Below are 18760 nucleotides of genomic sequence, written 5' to 3'. Positions count from 1 at the left end.
TTATTCTAGTTTAGCTAGTCTGTTAATGTTGTTGGTTGTTGTGTGATAGAAGGTGGTCGGTGTGATGGGGAGTTGTGTGCGAGTTTGCAGTGAAGAATCCAGACCTGGTGGAGTACGATAGCAATAACGTTTCGATGTAGCTCGTTATTGTTTGTCATCTTGAGGATGTACAACTCCCAGTCGAGGGTTTCCCCTGTATATTTGTGTATGATTCGATTTTAAATAAAAACAACAGATTCACCAAATCTTCCATCAAAGGCTCCATAGCATAGTTGGTTATTGTACTTCCCTAGTAAAGGAAGAGATAGGAAGGGGTCACGAGTTCGAATCTCGTTGGAGCCTTTAGAAAATTATTGGTTCGCATGCGGTTTAATATAAAATTTGAAAAAAAAAAAAGATGACTGAGATTACATTCAACTTCGTAATGAGATACAACACGTGTATATGTTCAATAGATTCCGATGGTCACAGTATCAACCATCTCCCAATGTATCTGCCAAAACCACTCCAAAACTCGCAAACTCTAACAATCCAAATCCTAAACTCAGTATCAATAACAACGAAATGTCCACCTCGACAATTCTATTCCCCTTAAACAACAAAAAGATCACTGTAATCCCACCAATTCAATTATCACAACCGTCACTGACATCGTCTGCTTCCGTTTCACTACCTCATTCACAACCCAACTCTGGCAAGGTCACCAAAACTTACTAACTCGTTCAACTCACTGCCAAACACTGTCAAAAGCTTAAACACCAGTGGATCATGCAACCTCAGACTCTCAACCAACAGCACACGCGACTTGTCATCTCCTCCACTCAGTCCAAACGAACACAACATCAGCGGCAAAGAGTTCCATATCGGTTTGAGATCGCCATCGTCGGGAGACGAAAAAGAAAAGAAGCGTCGTACCCGTTTAAAGAAAGAACAATAGTTCTTCGAAAAAGACAACTATCCCAATAAAAGAGGAAAAGGAGAAGCTTGCTCCATGTTCGGAATGAACTACACTGCTGTCACCACATGGTTCTCCAACAAGCGCCAAGAGAAGCGTAGAAAGGTAGCCCACGGAGCCGGTGGAAGACGCGTTGTAGTCGAAGCTCTAGATCGTAACGATAACTCAATGATAAAGTCAGAGTCTGATATTCTTCATATCGACAATGACGAAGAAGATGAAGAACAACAACATAATCATCATCAACATCAACAACAACAACAATCATCGAGATACGGTAGTAATACCCCAACTTCCTCATCGTCATATACATCTTCAGATTCAACCAAAGTTTGTTTTAACAGCCTGCCTCAAATACCATGCAGATCCATCACTCAATGTACCGATTGGTAGTTCAACCAAGTATCTATAATACAAAATTAGATTCTAATGGATTGTCTACTACCTACTCTGAATCCAATTTATGATAATCTACAGAGAAAATCATTGATGTACCAAGTGCGACAATAGTCTACAACTTCAAAATAGAGGTACACTCTTTGATCCGATAGAATAAAATTATTTTTGCAATATTGATGCTCTGACCCGTGTTTCAATTCATCTTTAATTGTCAAGCAGTTAGATAAGCATCCATTATTTATTGAACCCTCTAAAATATTATTTTATGATTCATTTTGAGTACTCTTTAAATTGTTAGTTTCTTCTTCTTTTTATTCTTTCTCTTTTTTATGAATCAATATATTTTCAAAAAAGTATAAATATTAATCATTATCTCTTTGATTGAACCTATTTTAGAAATATATTATATATATAATTAACTATTTTTAATATTAAAAGTGATAGATTAACAATCTTGGAGTTAAAAGTATTTTACAATAAACAAATTGTAAAATTATACAATTATTGGAAAAAATAAATAAAATGATGAATCATTAATTATCTCTACTATTCCATTTATTAATTATATTTAGAAATGAAAAATGCTGATCTAACTGATATATAATCATGGTACAGCGCTGTTAGATAGTTCTTGGCGAAAGGGTTTGAATGAATTAAATATTTTTGTTTTTGGAACTGACCAGCCAAGACATTCTGTCTGAACTGATGAGATATTTTATTTAATAATACTAGATGAGAATTATAAAGTGAAAAAGTGAATCGGAGGGTGTATTGTGGTGCGTTGGTATGGTCATCGTTTTTAAAGTCGTTGGTCGAATGCTTAAAGAGATTAAAATGGTCCATTTTGATAGAGTCTAAGTACCAATACAGTTAAAGCACTTGAAACTACTGGTTGTTGTCGGTTTGGAGAAGAGGTGCCAAGGAGAAATAGTGCTCGATGAATATGGAGTTCGATATACGACAGTTCAGATTATGCATTTACCCTTTTGGATTCCAAAGATGGCACAGATCCAAGTTTAATTGAGGTTTTCTTTTCTAAATCAACATCTAATTCTTTATAATCAACCATGGTTGCTCTAAATCATATCGATATGATTGTTTGGTTGACCATTATCAAATTTAAATGAATAGAATTTATAGGTTTCCTCTCTCTGCTTGGTACCATAAGAACCCAAGTATTGTTGGTCAACAGGTACAATCTTTGAAATAAACTTTTTTTCTTGCATTTGTTCAAGGAAATAAGATACTCCCTATATTCGTATCAATTTAAAATATAATTTAATATAAAAAGGTCGTAATTTAATCAAAGAAAATTACTTACATCTCTGTCATCCGATAGAATCTCATAAAAAATACCGTCATTCTTTAGATATTTTTGAATCACTTTGATAAGATTATCAACACTTAATAAACTATATGTCAATTCACTACCGAATATTATATCATATTTATCTTCTTCAGTCACAGTTATCTAATCATAAACAAAAGAGTTAATAAGTTTTGTTTTTTAATTCATACAATCAACATTAACTTACACTATCAATTTCATCCCAATTCAAATATTTCACATCGACCTTCTCCTTTAAATCTATCATTCTGTTGTTGACTCTTATCTCTTCATCGTCATCCATATCGACAGTATCTTTTTTACTGTTTAAATCTACATTGTATTTAAGATTCTCTAATAACTATTGGAAATATAATATAGTAGTGAAGATAGATTGGTTATAAGTTGAAATTCTAGAATTGCAGTTTACCATTAAAATAGACTTACAGGTGGAAGATAATCTGTCAGTGTAATCGATTGACAATAGTGTGCAGTCAAGATACCAGTCAATCCAACACCACTTCCCAATTCTAGACACTTTTGATCAGTGAAAGAATCCTGATGTTTGAAGATCCAACGTGACATGATGATAGCAGCGTCCCAGATAGCGCAACCGATACCACCCTGAATGATAGACATCTCCCTGATAAATAGCTCTTTTCATACTCTTTCTCACGCTTATCGTACTTTCCAAAACCAACAGTCTTTCTCTTGAACTTGTCTGCACCTAATGCATACTCTTTCCAATTAATATTGAGTTGTCCATTCTTTTCTCTACCATTCAACATTTTGTCGTTCGTTTTTATTCTTTGATAAAATGATTCGTTTTTTTTTTTAGTTATTGTAGAAAAAGAAAAAAAAAAATGTATTTTAAAAAGTCAATTGACATATTGATTTAATTATCTTTAAAAAAAAACATTAAATTTCATTTGTTGTGGTTGAAAAAAATTAATAACATAAACTAAATATAAATAAAAACTACAGATGGAAATTTTTTTCCATCAAAGGCTCCATAGCATAGTTGGTTATTGTACTTCCCTAGTAAAGGAAGAGATAGGAAGGGGTCACGAGTTCGAATCTCGTTGGAGCCTTTATAAAATCACTGGTTCGCATGCGGTTTTATCAAAATTAAAATTTCAGTAGAGAATTTTAATCTAATCTTTCTTTCCAAATTCTTGAGGTGGACTGCCTGTTCAATTAATGGTAATCAGAAGTAATTCAATATTTATCTTTAATGTTTATTTACATGATGATTATATTAAGTGTCCAATAAATGTAAAAAAGTTGAAAATTCAGTTGGTAAATTGATAATATTCTCCATTGGATAAAACAATTGTTTGATTGTTTCCTTTGGATCATAATCTGAGGGTTTCGAAAAGAGTAGTGAATCTGTATAAGACGCTGGGAATATTTCATATCTTGATTCTGTAAAAAGAGTTGGTGGTGTATATTCATAGTGTTGAGCTTTTATGAATTCCATTCGATGTAATAAATCGGTTACCTCTTTTATAAATGATGGGTTATAATATCTTAATTCATATGATAATGATTCCTAATAAAAAATTAATTAGTAAACGATAATAGATAATTAATTATTAATAACATACCAATGTAATACCTGGACCTTCCATTATTAAAACGATAATCTCAAAAATGATTTGATTAAATACTTTGATGTCGATTTGTCCATCGATACTGACCCATGGTCGTAACATTATCTTGTGTTCCAATGGTATGTCGTTGTTTCCCAATGGTAACATCATGTTTCCAATGAATTGAGTGGCAACAAAGATCTTCTCATAGAAACCATACAGGACTTGTATTCTCTTGAGTTGGATCAGATTCTTGAGGATATTTGGAGCCTCTCTATACACACGGTCAAGCACTTCCTCGTCTGCTTCCTCCAGATCGTTGAATGCAAGCTTGTCAATGATCTTCTTCAAAGTAATACCATTCTCTGCACTCGACTCTACCAAATTGTAGATCTTGTCAATCAAAATAAAATGTTGTGATATGGAATCTACATGCTCTTGATCTTGGTTATATACATTCTTATAGTATTCCTCCTTGATCCAATCAGTTGAAAGACTAGATTGTACTTGATTAACTGATTCATCAATAGCTATTATTGATGATGATGTTGTATTTGTTGTAGTGGTCGTTGAAGTTGTAGGAGATTCTTCAGATTGATCATAGTCATTATCTTCTTCTTCTTCAATAAACTGTTTCTTCAACTTTCTATAGACTGGATCCGAGTCAGTATCGACTTGTTCATCTTCAATATCATAATCCTCTGAATACAATCTCTTCAAGTAGGAGTGATCGATAACCTTTGGAACATCAAATGAAACACCGATATATTTGGTAACGATTGGATCAATATTCGATGCTATCTTGGGTAGCCTTACGGTGGGCTTTGATTTCTTTTTGTCCTTTGGTTCCGATGTTTCCAACTCCAAATCACACTTCATGCCAATCATTGGTTTGAATTTGTCTTGATGCATCAAATTGATAGCCTGAGCAACAGTACCACCAGAGGTCAGTGGTTCGAAATGGAATAGATCACTATCGTCGAACCGATCAACCGGTATACGCTTGGCTACAGTCAGCAACTGTTGACTCTCATTAAAGAATAAAGTACCATCAATACAACCATTCTTACTTATTAATAGACTATTGAAAAAGATTAAAATTAAATATTAGTTTGTTATGTTTTTAATAATAAAAAGTTATTTAAATGTGATAGTTACTTTCTAGCTAATCCGAATCTTCTTGATTTGAAATTCTTTGCCAAGAATTTAATTACTTTATCCTTTGTCATTTGATCTACAACTCTAAAGCAATTAATCTTTCCATCTTCAGGAATAAGTTGTTTACCATATTCAAGATTAAATACATCTTCTGGAATATAGATTTGATACTATATATTGGTAAATAAATAATTGAATTAGAAAATAAATGATTTTATTTGATTGCTATAATCAATCAAATATACATACCAATATCTTTTCTCTTAAAATGATATCTTCAGTTTTATCAAATCTAGAGAAATAAAAGCTATCTTTGGTTGATAACACTGGTTCGAATAGATTAGTTACAATATCAATTGTTGCTGGTAAATCACTATTAATAAAATAGTTTGTTAGTTTTCTTAATTTTTTTTTACATTAATAATTAATTACTTACAATTGATTTAATCTATTTAATTTATATTGTAAATGAGATTGTAGTTGTATTCTAAATGAAGAGTATAGTTTGATTAATCTGGTTACTCTACGATGACAGAGTAACGATGGTTTCTCAACGATTTGAGCTACCTTTTCCCAGAGTTTATTGTTCGAGGTTGGCACACCAGAAGGAGTAACTAACTTTTGATTGTATGAAGGCAGTTCCTCGAGGTACTTTGAGAATACATTCAGAGTAGTATTCAACAGCTTGATATCTTCGTCATGTGACCAACGTTGTGCACGATACGGAGTTGCTTTGACCATCTCTTGATCCTTCTTCTTCTTGTCTTTCGCAAGAATATTGGTCACCTTTTGCTTTGCTTCCAATCTTCGAAGTATCCTATTCTTTTTTGAATCCTTTCGTTTCTTCAAGAAGGTTTTATACAATGATTCGACCTTGGCAAGTCTTAGATTCTGTGACACTGAGATTTCAATCAATTCAGTTCTAAAATAATATTATTATCAAAAAAGGTAAAGGAAAGTTGTTAGTTTGATTCAATTCAAAAATAAATAGATTGATAGTTACTTTGTCATTGGAGGATCTCTTCTGAATACACTGTAGACATGTGATCTTGTTTCTCTGGAAACACCTGTAGCTACACCCCAGAATGCAGTGTTCTGAATCGATGGCAACTTCTCGCTCAACTCGGGATGAATCTTATCAGAAAGACCAATACACTGTAGATCTTTCCAATATTCATTTAAACTATCGCTATCTGTTATTGAATAGGTCTTTTCATCCAATGTTACATCTCTCAAATATATATATTGAATTAAATTCTAGGAAGAAAAAAGTAATTATTTAAAACAAAAGAATTTAGTAAAAAATCATAAATGATAAATGATAACAATAAATAGTAGAACCACTTACAGATTCATATTTGATATTAAGTAAACCTAATGTCTTCATAATCTTTGCCAAGGTATTCAATCGAGCTACATAACTCTTTCCAAAGAGATTGGCACGTATCTCCTTTGGAATATCTATAATGGGGGTACCTGCCATTACATACTCCTCAAGATTCTCAATCTCATGATATTGAGGTATAATCTTTAAATAATCATCTACTTTCATCCTATATTAATCAATCAATTAAATAAGTAAGTATTATTTTAAAATTTAACAACATCATTAAAACTACTACTAACCTTTTCAAGAAAGAATTGAGATATAATGTAAATTGTTCTGGTATTTCTACCATCTCTACTTCAACCAATTGTTTATCTTTATCATTGATATTCTTATTGTTATTGTTATTGTTATTGTTATTGTTATTGTTATTGTTATTGTTATTGTTGTTATCATCTTCATTATTATTATTATTATTATCTTGATTATTTACAATATCTTCCATCTTTACATCTATATTATCTTTAGATTGTGTTTGCTTTTGTTTCTCACTGATGACGTATTCCAATATGAGTCGGTGAAGAAATTTAATACGAAGGTAGAGTGCTGGTATCATACCATACTTCAAACCGATCTTCTTGTTGAAATGTATTGACGGCTTTTGCATGTCTAATATCTCTTTACCTTCCTTTGAGTTTAGACTCATTGTCATAGAGGAGTGACTGTCTCTGATGTTACGAATGATATCCTTGATAATATTATCGGTTGCTTCGTACTTTGCATCGAATATAAACGTTGCATTCTTATTAATAACACCAGTCAACAATGGAATACTATAAAATATATTATATTTGGTAAGTAAAGTAATATATTTATAATAAAATAATCAAATATAGATAAACATACTATATTTTGAATGTCTTTACTTTTCCTTCTACCTCTAATTCATTTACGATATGCATTAAAATCTTTGTATCAACATTGTCTTTTTGATCTTTAGCTGTGATTATTAAAAGTTTGAGTTCAAATTAATATTGAACACATTCATACACTCTTGTTAATAAATATACTTACTCATATAATCTAATAATGTTGTAAATAATAAACCAGTAACCTCATTTATCTTTTCCATCACAACTTTCTCTCTTTGGAGATATAATGTTGATTTAGGTTTAACTTTATGTTTAACAATGAGTGGCTATAAATTACATTTAGTTTTAATATATATATATATATATTTGTTAATATTAACTTAATTTATAATCTTAATTAAGATAAGTAGAAATAATTATTTACCATTGAAAACTCTTGTACAACAGGAGATGGTGTTGATACTTGTATTTCCATCTTCTTATTCTTTGTTTCTTTAGTACTACTATCTTTGATATTCTTATTATTCTTCTTATTCTTATTTTTACAATTCTTGTTGTTGTTATTTTCATCATCTTCTACTTTATCTACATTATCATCATCATCGTTATTATTTCCACCACCATTATCATCCATATCAATATCTCTAGGTGATTCTACTGCTTCTGTAACATCCTTACTAACAGGATATTCTAATAGTTCGATGTTTTGCCCAATGTGTGCTGGATCTGCTTTCAATTTGTATACCATCTGTCTACCCTGTACGATAGGAATGATCTTCAATCGATAGAAACCGATTAACTCTCTTACACCTGCAGTGATATGTTTGTTCGAGTACACCTTGATATGTGAAGTCAATTCTGGTATGGTCATACCTTCTTCACCACTGGATGCAATCATCTCATACATCTGAGATAACACTGTCTTTTCATCAACCAAAGGATTATTTAGGTAACTAAAACCAACTCCATTATTACTATTATTACTATTATTAATATTATCAGCTTCTTCACCTTCATTCTCTTCATCGTTTGGTTGATCTATTTCCTCACTCTTATTGGCATTCTCCCAATTGAATGGTTTAACCAATCTGACAATCTGCATCTTCTTTCGGTTGGAGGTCTTCTTCTTCTTTGATTTAGATGCTGATTTTCCTTTACTACTAGTAGTTGGTTCATCATCTTCATCATCGTCATCTTCATCCTCCTCCTCCTCTTGTTTAACAGATGATGATGTTGTTGTTGTTGTTATCTTTTTGTTCAAATAACCTTCTCTACATTCAATATAACCTTCATTCTGTAAAATCATCTTATTCTTCTTGATTGTAGTAGGTGTAGATATCTTATTCCTTGTAAGTAACTAAAAATATATAGATATTAAACTATTATTAATACATTAAATTAATATATTTGTTTTATTATTATTGATAACTTACACTTATTAATTCGATTATATACATTTCTTTGTTTGGACTATTGGCGAGTGCTTCACAAATCTTGAATTGAATATAACCCATTGGTAACCAAGGTGCATCGGGTGGTTCTCTTTTGTCCTAAATTATTATAATAATATAAATGTTAACAAAACAATAACAATAATAATAGAATATAAGCTATATATTCACATACAAAGAATTTAGTTAAATATAGTTTCTTTGTTGTTGTAGCAGGTTGACCTGGTGAAGATTGTCTATAAACAGCTGTCTTTTTACTATGAATGTTTATTTTTAGATTAGAATATTAGTTAGTTAGTTTATATATTCTTTGTTGTTGTTGTTGTTGTTGTTGTGTTGTTTTAGTTAACATACATTAAACCTTTAACCATTAGATGTTGAATAGGATGAAAGATGTTTCTTGCATCGATTCTCAAAGTATCGGAGAGATCCATTTGTAGACAACCTTGGTATCTGGTGAGTGCAATCATCGATATGATCTTTGATTGTAGGACGTTCAGTGTTATTCCATTGGTATCGACACCGTATGCCTTTGAACGAAGATCATTGTTGGCACAATAGATAATTTGGTCTTCGACCAATTCCAGATCTTGACTCTCTCTCTTTGCAATGTATTCCGCAGAGACCGCAGTTTCCTGGTCTTTCTTAAGCTTCTTTAGCCATGCATTCGATGTCAACTTGGATGGTGCCAACAATGGGTTTACTCTAGGTATCAAAACAGTCTCTGGATCAACTTCACCTTCATCTTCATCCTCACCTTTTACAGCAAGTTGATTATCTTCGTTATCCTCTTCTTTTGGTACAAGAACAATTGACATTGATTCTTCTCTTTTTTCGGCTTCCTCCTCGGCTTCCTCCTCCTCATTTTCTTTCTCTGTTTCCTTTTCTTTATCCTTCTCTTTCTCTTTCTCTTTTTCTTTATCTTTTGATTTACTCTTTCCTTTATCTTTAGCTTTATCTTTAGCTTTATCTTTATTGTCATCACCATCTTTTACAGATTGTATTATGTTGATAGATGTGTTTTGTAATAAAGCTTTATGTATATATGATTTTATAAATCTATTTAAAGTTAATTTATTATTTACATTATTGTCATTATTATTATTATTGTCACTATTATTGTTGTCATTGTTGCTATTGCTATTGTTATTGTTGTTGTTTATTATATTTGACTTTTCCAATAGTGACCATAGTTGTTTTGGTGATAAACCTTGTTCACCACTCAACGATATTTCTTCTATTGCTCTAATAATAATATCATCTATATACATAATGATCTGATTTAATATATCTATCAATCTATTCTATTCGTGTTTTTTAATCAAATAAGTATGTTTAATTTTCAAAAATATTTTTAACCGTTATAAAAAAAACAAACTTCACCAAAGTTTTTCAAATTTAAATTTAAAATTAAAGTTTATAATATTTTTTGTATTATTATTTATTTTGGTGCTGTCATTGTTAACAAGGCAATATTGGAATTATAACTTTTACCTGGTACAACTGTATTCATATGATATAATGATTGTTTATGAGTTAATAAAAGAGTGCTAGTTTGAGAAGTGTTTTGTTTTTCTTTATAATGTTAAAATTCATACCTTTGTTATTTTCAATCTTGTAACCATCGTTTAATAGAACAGAACCTTCATTATCCATCATATCTACGGTTTGGAAGTGTTTATTACCATTGATGAAAGAGGCACTGAAATCTTTGAATACCATGTAGCTGGGTGGTGGTTGACGACCGATCATACAGATTGGATTGTCACCGCTGTTATCGATCATGATCATCCACGATTCACTCGAACCTCCGACTGCAGTAAAAGTAAATACACATTTTGATTTACCCTAAGTGTTTAGTGGATGTTAATTATAAACTATTATTTTATATTGTTGTTTCTTTAAAAAAAACAAATTGCAATTTACTTACATCTATTAATTCAACGGAATCACTTGTATTTGGTTTAACTATGAATTCTTTTTGTGTACATGATACAACCGACACTGAAATTAACAGTATTACTAAAAATATATTAATTCTATTCATTTTAATTAATATTACTAGAAGGTTATTTTTATTTTTATTTTTATTTTTATTTTTATTTTTATTTTTATTTTTATTTTTGTTGATCATCATGATGGTCACAAAAATTTTTTAATATAATAATGCCTTGTCATCTTTGTTTAATGCATTGTAATGACAACAATATGTTGAAAAATATAGTCATATAGCACTACACTTTTTTTTGTAACTAATCATTATGATTATGATTTCTATTCACTTTAAAAGTTGTTAATTTATTAAGAAAGTAAAGAGATTGAAAAAGAATAGATTTAATTAAATAAATAAATAAAAAAGATATTTACGCAAAATGAACGTGAAACCATTTAATTAATTTGAACAAAGATCGTTCTGGAATCATATGATTCCTTTATGGTTCTTGTTGACATATGAGTATTTGCACAAGCCAAAAAAAAACTAACACACACGTAATTTCCTGGAAATTATTGACATTCATAAAACTTAACTTGTCTATTTAAACAGATAAAATTACGATATCCATTTTAAAAATAGAAATCATAAAATATAAAATCATTTATAAATAACAATAATAAATAAACATAATTAAAAATGACTTCAACAGTTAATATTAAATCAACGGATAAAGTATGGTATATCACTGGTTCATCGAAAGGTATGGGTTTGATTTTCGTTCAACGATTGTTGGCCTATGGATTCAAGGTTGTTGGAACATCGAGAGATAAACAACAATTGATTGATGCCGTCGGTTCTGTTGGTAATGCCAATAATTTCTTGGCCATCAAAGTTGAATTGACCAATGAGGAGAGTATCAAAGCTTCGTTCGAGGAGGCACTTTCAAAGTTTGGAAGAATCGATGTCGTTGTCAATAATGCCGGTTTCGGATTACCAGGTGCCGTCGAAGAGAATTCCGATGAAGAAGTCCGTAAGACCTTTGATATCAACGTATTCGCTGTATTCAATGTACTCAGAAATGTAACACCAATCCTCAGAAACCAGGGTTATGGACATGTTTTCAATATTTCCTCGACTATCAGTCTAGTTGGCTTCGAAGGTTTCGCATTGTATTGTGCTACCAAGTTTGCTATTGATGGTCTCACTGAAGCATATGCAATGGAGGTCAAACCATTTGGAATCAAAGCAATGACAATCAATCCAGCATACTTCAAGACTGATTTCCTAACTGCCGACTCCTTCCAGACCTCAGCCAAAAAGATTCCAGCCTATGAAGGACTTCATAAAGTTGAGGAGGCAATGAGAACTCATATGAATGGCACTCAAAGAGGTGATCCAGTTAAGTTGTTAGATGTAATTCTTAGAGCTTTCCAAGAGACCGACGATTCAACCGACCATCTCTTTGTTGGTGCCGATGCATATCCAATGATCAGAACAAAACTTGATAAATATAAAAAAGACCTTGATAAATGGGAACAATTCGCAACTAAAACCGATCGTGATGATTTTGTAGATCCATCATCCATTGTTGTTCAAACTTCAAATTAAACAATAAAAAAATAAGAATAATAATATTTTTATTAACAACCTTTATTTATATTGTTTTTAAAATTATAATTATAATTGGTTGATTTACAGTAAGATTATTTATTGTTGTTGTTTTGGCTCAACATAATCATCACGATCTGTTTTTGTGGCATATTGTTCCCATTTATCTAGATCTTGGTTGTATTTCTGTAACTTGCTTTTTACATATGGGTATGCATCTGCACCAACAAAGATATGGCTGGTAGTATCATCGTTCTCTTCGACCGCTCTAATGATAATGTCCAAAAGTTTAACTGGGTCACCTCTTTGATTTCCACTGACTTGAGAAGTATGTGTATCAATCAATCCATGTACAGCTGAATAAGCATCGATTCTATTCTGTACACTTTGATATGAACCAGCCTAAATCACAACAATAATAAAAGCAAGTTAATTATTTAATGTTGATGTTCTTGTTCATTGCAAAAAATAAAGAAATTTAATTAAAAAAACTTACAGTAAGGAATTCAGATTTGAAATAGCCTGGATTGATTGTCATTGCTTTGATTCCAAATGGTTTGACCTCCATGGCATATGCTTCAGTGAGACCGTCGACTGCGAATTTCGTAGCGTTGTACGCAGAGTGACCAGAGAAACCTACGATAGAAGCAACCGAGGAGATATTAAAGACGAATCCACCACCTTGTTTTCTGAGGATCGGTGTTACATTACGAAGCACGTTGAATACACCGAATACGTTGATATCAAAGTTCTTGCGTACGTCGGCATCGGTATTCTCTTCGAGTGCTCCGTTGGTTGAATAACCGGCATTATTGACAACGACATCGATTCTTCCAAACTTTGAAAGTGTCTGTTCGAGCGATGCTCTAACACTCTCCTCATTGGCCAACTCAACTTTGATGGCCAAGAAATTATCGGCATTACCAACAGAACCGACGGCATCAATCAATTGTTGTTTATCTCTTGATGTTCCAACAACCTTGAATCCATAGGCCAACAATCGTTGAACGAATAACAAACCCATACCTTTCGATGCACCAGTGATATACCATACTTTATCTGTTGATTTAATATTAACTGTTGAAGTCATTTTTATTTATTATTAATTAAAAATATCTTTCTTTTAATTATTTTTTAAAAGTTTATCTTTAAAAATTAAAAAAAATGAAGAGCAAACTAATTTGAAAATACAAAAGTGTGTTTTTACCAAAAAAAAAAAAATTAAAAAATTAATATATTTTCATAATTTGCAAATTCCTATTTTTAGAAAAATATCTTTTAATTTTTTAATCTAGATTTTTTTCTATTTAAATTAGAAAATATTTACCAATTTAATCAATTTATTTTATTATAAATATTTTCAAACTTTTCTGAGCAATCACCATTTTTTTTACCGTTACAAATTTCATATTTTTGTTTTTTTTTTATTTTTTAAATCTCCTAAATTTTTTTAAAATTTTTAAATACTAAATAAATTGGTTAATTGATTATGTTAGAATGAATGACGATGACGAATATATAATTTCAAATAATGAAGAGGTACAAGCCAACTCTTCTGCAGGTGCATCATCATCTACAACAACAACAGCCACAACAACTTCAACAGACACACCAAGTAAATCCAACAGCACTAAAAAGCCAAAAGATTTCTTGGATGATCTGAAAATAAGATCAGACGAATACTTGAAACCTGAAGAAAAGAAAAAAAGATTGGAATTAGGTCAAAGATTACATCTTGTAAGTTTGTTAAAACAATGAAATTAAATCTAGATAGATAAAATAAACTAACAATAGAATAGTATACCAGAAAAGGATTATTAGATGGTGTTATAAAATCGATACAGGACGGTGCTTATGTCGATTATATTGCATGTGGATACTCTGCACTTGGATATGCTGCGTTCTATGGTCATTTCGATATCGGTCGTTGGTTGGTTCAGATTGCTGAGGCAACCGTAGATTTGGAGGTGCAGGGAAACACAGCGTTGTCGATCGCTGTCACTCAACGACGACATGATATGGTTGCTTTGCTTTTGCATTTGGGTGCCGATCCGTTGCATCGCGTATCCAAGCCGGCGGCAGTTGGAAACGTTGTTCCCGCTAGTCGACCGGGAAGTGGTAGCAGTGCCACTGGCAGTGGTACTTCCGTCAACAAGACGGTCTTTCATCTGGCGGTGACCAGCGATGACTTGGTAATTGTCGCAACCATGCTGGAGACAGGAAAGATCGACTTGACTGCACTCGATGCCGATGGCAATGGATGGTTGCACGAGGCAGTGTTGTCTAGTGGACGAAAAGTGGTTGAGTTACTCGTCAATGCCAAAGTACCTATCGACATACTCAACAAGCAAGGAAAGACTGCATTACACCGTGCTGTCATAGCAAAGAATCATCAAGTGGTTGACTATCTTGCCGATTTTGAAGATATTAAAAATATACAAGATTCAAGTAAGTAAATATAGATGATTCTATAACAATTGTCAAACTTTTAATTAATTTGATATTAATTTGTTGTTGTTGTTTGTTCTATAGATGGATTTTCAGCATTACATTATGCAGTGTTTAGTGGTGATTTAGAAATGGTTAGACTGTTGTTGGCAAAGAAGGTGGATGCTTCATTGATTGAACATGTAACATTGTTTACTGCAAAATCAATGGCAAGAGCTAAAGGATTTATGGATATATTTGCATTCTTGGAAGAGAATAGTCCAAGTGGTGGAGATGCCGATGGTAATGGTGATGCTGGTGGTGCAGATGGAGAAGCGCCAGGTGGTCAAGATGTACATAATGAGGAAATGAAAATAGTCATGCATTCTCAGAGGAAAAGGATTATAATGTCTGCAGAGGAAAAACAATTGGCAAAGGAAAACAGAGCGATAAAACAAAGAGAGAAGAGAAAGAAGAAATATTCAACTGAATTCATTAAACATAAAGAGGAACTGACTGATGACGATATGGATTCCGCTGTTGAATCATCTGCTGGCGAATCAGAATCAGAGAAAGTAAAAGGAAAAGGAAAAGGAAAATCAAAGAGTAGTAGTAGTAAATCAAAGTCAAAGAAAAAGACAAAATCAAAAGAAAAGAAAGAAGGAGAAGAAGATAAAGAAGGAGAAAAAGAAGAAATAGATGATTCAGATAGTTATAGTTATAGTGATAGTGATAGTAGTTATGGATCGGATTCGATCGATTCTGATGACTGGGATTCAGATGTAGAGGTTATTGGTGATCCTTCGACTATTACTCCAAGAAAGAATCCAGAGAGAACAACAAGATCAATTGAAACACCCAACTTTAGAAATATACTACCAGAACTGACCGAAAAAGACAAATCAAAGGCTAGCTTGGCAGGAGGTGAAGATGTGCCAATGGATGTGGAGGACGACCTATCATCTTCATCGTCAGAGTTTGAATCATCAGGTGACGATTATCATCCAAAGAAGAAGAAACAAAAGAAAATACCAATCACCAATCTAACAAAAAAACCATTGTCAACACCTAAATCCAAAGTCAATTCACAATCAACGTCAGACAATAATAATGATGATGATAATAATAATAATAATAATAATAATAATGAAACATCAGAATCTACTCCAGTAACACCTTCTACAGAGAAAAGAAAGAGAGGTAGACCTCCAAAGGCTACAGCCAAGAAACCATCTGCTAAAAATATGCAACCTATTATTCCAATGTCATTCTATTCACTCGAGAATATCACTGTCAGTATTGAAGAGATAGTAGATAACTCCACCATTAATACCACTGATAGCAACTCTACTGCTTTACAAATAACAAACACCACACAATCTAGAGATACAATTATATCAGATAATAATAACAATAGTGACAATAATAACAATATAATTAGTGATAATAATGATAAAGATAATAATATTAATAATAATAAAATTAGTGACAATAATAATAATATAATTAGTGATAATAATGATAATAATAATGAATCAATTACAACAACAACACCATCATCAACAACAACATTAACAACAACGACTTCTATCATTGCTAATGAACCTAATATATCTTTGCTCCAACCCACAGAGATTAATGTTAGTTCAGGAGATTCACTTTCAACAACACCCATTATAAATAATAATAATAATAATAATAATAATAATAATAATAATAATAATAATAATAATAATAATAATAATAATAATAATATTAATAATGAAATTGATGACTATGGTAATACTAAAGCATCAGATGATCATGAAGCATTTTCTATAGCAAAAGAACTCACTACAGAATCTATGTTGGAAGAATTCACATCATTAACATCATCAACAACAAGAACTACTACCACAACAACAACCGACAACACTGACAATCCTCCAAAATAATGATAATAATAATATAATTGTTAAAAAAAATGAATAAAAAAAGGGGGAATGTTTGATTGATTGTTCATATGATAAAATAACAGTTACCCCATCTTGTATACAATGAATTTTTTAATCACAGACAGAAATATGAAAATTCATGTTGATTATAATGAAAATAATATAAAAAAAAACAGATATTCTAAACAAAATTGAGCTCTCTCTTTATATTTTTTAAATTGATTAAAAAAATAAAATAAAATGAAACTATATTTTTTAGTTTTAGTTTTGTTGATGGCAACCTGTTCGTTGGCAGAAATAAACGAACAAGAAATTATTGACAAAATTCTTGCAATTAGAAATACTAATCTCTATGGAACTCCTCAGAGTAAGTATTTTATTTAAAACGAAATTATTAATTTCAAACTCAAAAGAAATTTATTTCTATTTTCTTATCAAAAATTAGAATATACTCCACCATTCGGATATGGAGCTCCAGGTTATGGAGCTCCAGGATTTCAACCATGGAGTGGAACCGGTTTTGAACAAGGTGGAATCCCATTGTTAGCAGGATTGTTCTCTGGAAATTCATTCCCCTACCCATTTAATTGGTTAGGTGGAGGTGGTGCTTACATTGGTGGATACTCTGGAGCTGTACCACCTTGGTACCCTGATCACACTCCAAATGGAAAATATATTGGTGGTGGTAACTGGGACGGATATCTTGCTGGATATTTCCCAATTGGTAAATTACAAACTACCCCTGCTTTTTATAATAACAAACAAGAATCAGCATAATAAAAAGATTTAATGTATTTTGAATTTTAATCAGATTTAATACAAAATAAATTTTTCCATCAATTCAAAAATTATATTTTGTAATATTCAAAAAACTTGCAAGGATTTGTATTTTTTGTAATATTTTTTAATTAATTTATTGAATACCACTATATATATGAAGATGAAGTTGAATATCAAAAAATTATAATTCACACTAACTGAGTTAATACAAATTTTGAAACCCAAACCCCAAAAAAACAAATAATCACATGAAAATAATAACATTTAAATACAATGAGATAATCAATTGATGTTTTAGTTTGTTTTATTTTTCCTATTTAATCTAAATTCTAAAAAACTAAAAAACAAATGAAGTTAATTTATCTTTTTTTGGTTGTGTTGGTATCGATTGCCTTTGTCAGAGCCGACGATATTCACGATATCAGTCCAGAGGAGAAAGATTTTGCTCTAAAATTATTAACATGTAAAAGAGCATTGGAGAGTATTAAAATTGATCCTTCAGAAAACAATGTTAGAGATCAAATTTCTAAAATTCAACGTAAATATATTAAATAATGTAAAAAATAAAAAAATAGTAGAAACTAATTTTAATTTTTTTAGAATATTATCCAGGTTTCACATCTTATGGAGGTGGTGGCTTGTTAGGTGGAGGTGGTTTATTGGGCGGTTTATTCGGAAATGGAGGTTTATTAGGTGGTCTTTTGGGTGGTCTTTTCAGTGGTGGAGGTAATGATTTCCCATATCAATACCCTGTTACTATAGGAAATCCAAACTGGGGGTGGCCATCTTCTATTCCAACCTCATTCCCAACAACATATAATCAATATCCAGGATATATTGCTGGTGCTTATTGGCCTGTAAAGAATGTACAACAAAATCAACAACCACAAATTATTGATCAACAACCAGTGCAAAATGTTGAGCAACAACCAGTGCAAAAAGTTGAGCAATCTCCTGCTGTACAACCAACAAACTAAATCAATTAATAAAAAAA

The 18760-nt window shown here is 31.5% G+C and overlaps 9 protein-coding genes and 2 non-coding genes across 11 annotated transcripts; 7 read left to right on the top strand and 4 right to left on the bottom strand.

Annotated features, from left to right (window-relative positions):
- The first annotated feature begins 257 nt into the window (after positions 1-257).
- PPL_05255 lies at positions 258-342 on the top strand. Its single transcript is given in 2 exon segments — positions 258-296; positions 306-342. It is a non-coding gene; the product is annotated as a tRNA-Thr (tRNA).
- A 55-nt stretch (positions 343-397) lies between these two features.
- On the top strand, positions 398-1932 carry PPL_05253 (uncharacterized protein; the record flags this gene model as incomplete). Its single annotated transcript, XM_020576145.1, has 4 exons — positions 398-489; positions 970-1344; positions 1793-1820; positions 1927-1932. The coding sequence occupies 4 exons, from the start codon at positions 398-400 to the stop codon at positions 1930-1932; spliced, it is 501 nt and encodes a 166-aa protein (XP_020434134.1).
- A 392-nt stretch (positions 1933-2324) lies between these two features.
- PPL_05252 (uncharacterized protein) lies at positions 2325-3469 on the bottom strand (the record flags this gene model as incomplete). The annotated part of the gene is made up of 6 exons (XM_020576144.1): positions 2325-2401; positions 2517-2604; positions 2676-2825; positions 2890-3042; positions 3129-3324; positions 3348-3469. 6 exons carry the CDS (start codon positions 3467-3469, stop codon positions 2325-2327), a joined length of 786 nt encoding a protein of 261 aa, XP_020434133.1.
- A 218-nt stretch (positions 3470-3687) lies between these two features.
- Positions 3688-3772, top strand: PPL_05251. The gene is given in 2 exon segments: positions 3688-3726; positions 3736-3772. It is a non-coding gene; the product is annotated as a tRNA-Thr (tRNA).
- A 167-nt stretch (positions 3773-3939) lies between these two features.
- On the bottom strand, positions 3940-10352 carry PPL_05250 (winged helix DNA-binding domain-containing protein; the record flags this gene model as incomplete). Its single annotated transcript, XM_020576143.1, has 16 exons — positions 3940-4233; positions 4289-4615; positions 4706-5354; positions 5432-5601; positions 5681-5804; positions 5868-6248; positions 6294-6353; positions 6435-6688; positions 6780-6984; positions 7058-7591; positions 7665-7758; positions 7833-7956; positions 8055-8987; positions 9064-9180; positions 9257-9338; positions 9436-10352. The coding sequence occupies 16 exons, from the start codon at positions 10350-10352 to the stop codon at positions 3940-3942; spliced, it is 5265 nt and encodes a 1754-aa protein (XP_020434132.1).
- Positions 10353-10522: 170 nt separating this feature from the next.
- On the bottom strand, positions 10523-11128 carry PPL_05249 (uncharacterized protein; the record flags this gene model as incomplete). The annotated part of the gene is made up of 3 exons (XM_020576142.1): positions 10523-10656; positions 10680-10929; positions 11012-11128. The coding sequence occupies 3 exons, from the start codon at positions 11126-11128 to the stop codon at positions 10523-10525; spliced, it is 501 nt and encodes a 166-aa protein (XP_020434131.1).
- Positions 11129-11713: 585 nt separating this feature from the next.
- Positions 11714-12625, top strand: PPL_05248 (SDR family oxidoreductase; the record flags this gene model as incomplete). The annotated part of the gene is made up of 1 exon (XM_020576141.1): positions 11714-12625. One exon carries the CDS (start codon positions 11714-11716, stop codon positions 12623-12625), a length of 912 nt encoding a protein of 303 aa, XP_020434130.1.
- Positions 12626-12724: 99 nt separating this feature from the next.
- PPL_05247 (SDR family oxidoreductase) lies at positions 12725-13715 on the bottom strand (the record flags this gene model as incomplete). Its single annotated transcript, XM_020576140.1, has 2 exons — positions 12725-13027; positions 13122-13715. The coding sequence occupies 2 exons, from the start codon at positions 13713-13715 to the stop codon at positions 12725-12727; spliced, it is 897 nt and encodes a 298-aa protein (XP_020434129.1).
- A 407-nt stretch (positions 13716-14122) lies between these two features.
- On the top strand, positions 14123-16986 carry PPL_05246 (ankyrin repeat domain-containing protein; the record flags this gene model as incomplete). The annotated part of the gene is made up of 3 exons (XM_020576139.1): positions 14123-14362; positions 14470-15073; positions 15158-16986. The coding sequence occupies 3 exons, from the start codon at positions 14123-14125 to the stop codon at positions 16984-16986; spliced, it is 2673 nt and encodes an 890-aa protein (XP_020434128.1).
- A 240-nt stretch (positions 16987-17226) lies between these two features.
- Positions 17227-17763, top strand: PPL_05245 (uncharacterized protein; the record flags this gene model as incomplete). Its single annotated transcript, XM_020576138.1, has 2 exons — positions 17227-17353; positions 17432-17763. The coding sequence occupies 2 exons, from the start codon at positions 17227-17229 to the stop codon at positions 17761-17763; spliced, it is 459 nt and encodes a 152-aa protein (XP_020434127.1).
- A 351-nt stretch (positions 17764-18114) lies between these two features.
- On the top strand, positions 18115-18743 carry PPL_05244 (uncharacterized protein; the record flags this gene model as incomplete). The annotated part of the gene is made up of 2 exons (XM_020576137.1): positions 18115-18304; positions 18367-18743. The coding sequence occupies 2 exons, from the start codon at positions 18115-18117 to the stop codon at positions 18741-18743; spliced, it is 567 nt and encodes a 188-aa protein (XP_020434126.1).
- Between the last annotated feature and the right edge of the window lie 17 nt (positions 18744-18760).

The sequence above is a fragment of the Heterostelium album genome (assembly GCF_000004825.1).
Source record: "Heterostelium album PN500 unplaced genomic scaffold PPL_scaffold5, whole genome shotgun sequence".
Classification (NCBI taxonomy): domain Eukaryota; phylum Evosea; class Eumycetozoa; order Acytosteliales; family Acytosteliaceae; genus Heterostelium; species Heterostelium album.
The sequence above is the reverse complement of the archived record's forward strand: the minus strand, read 5'-3'. Positions and strand labels throughout refer to the sequence as shown.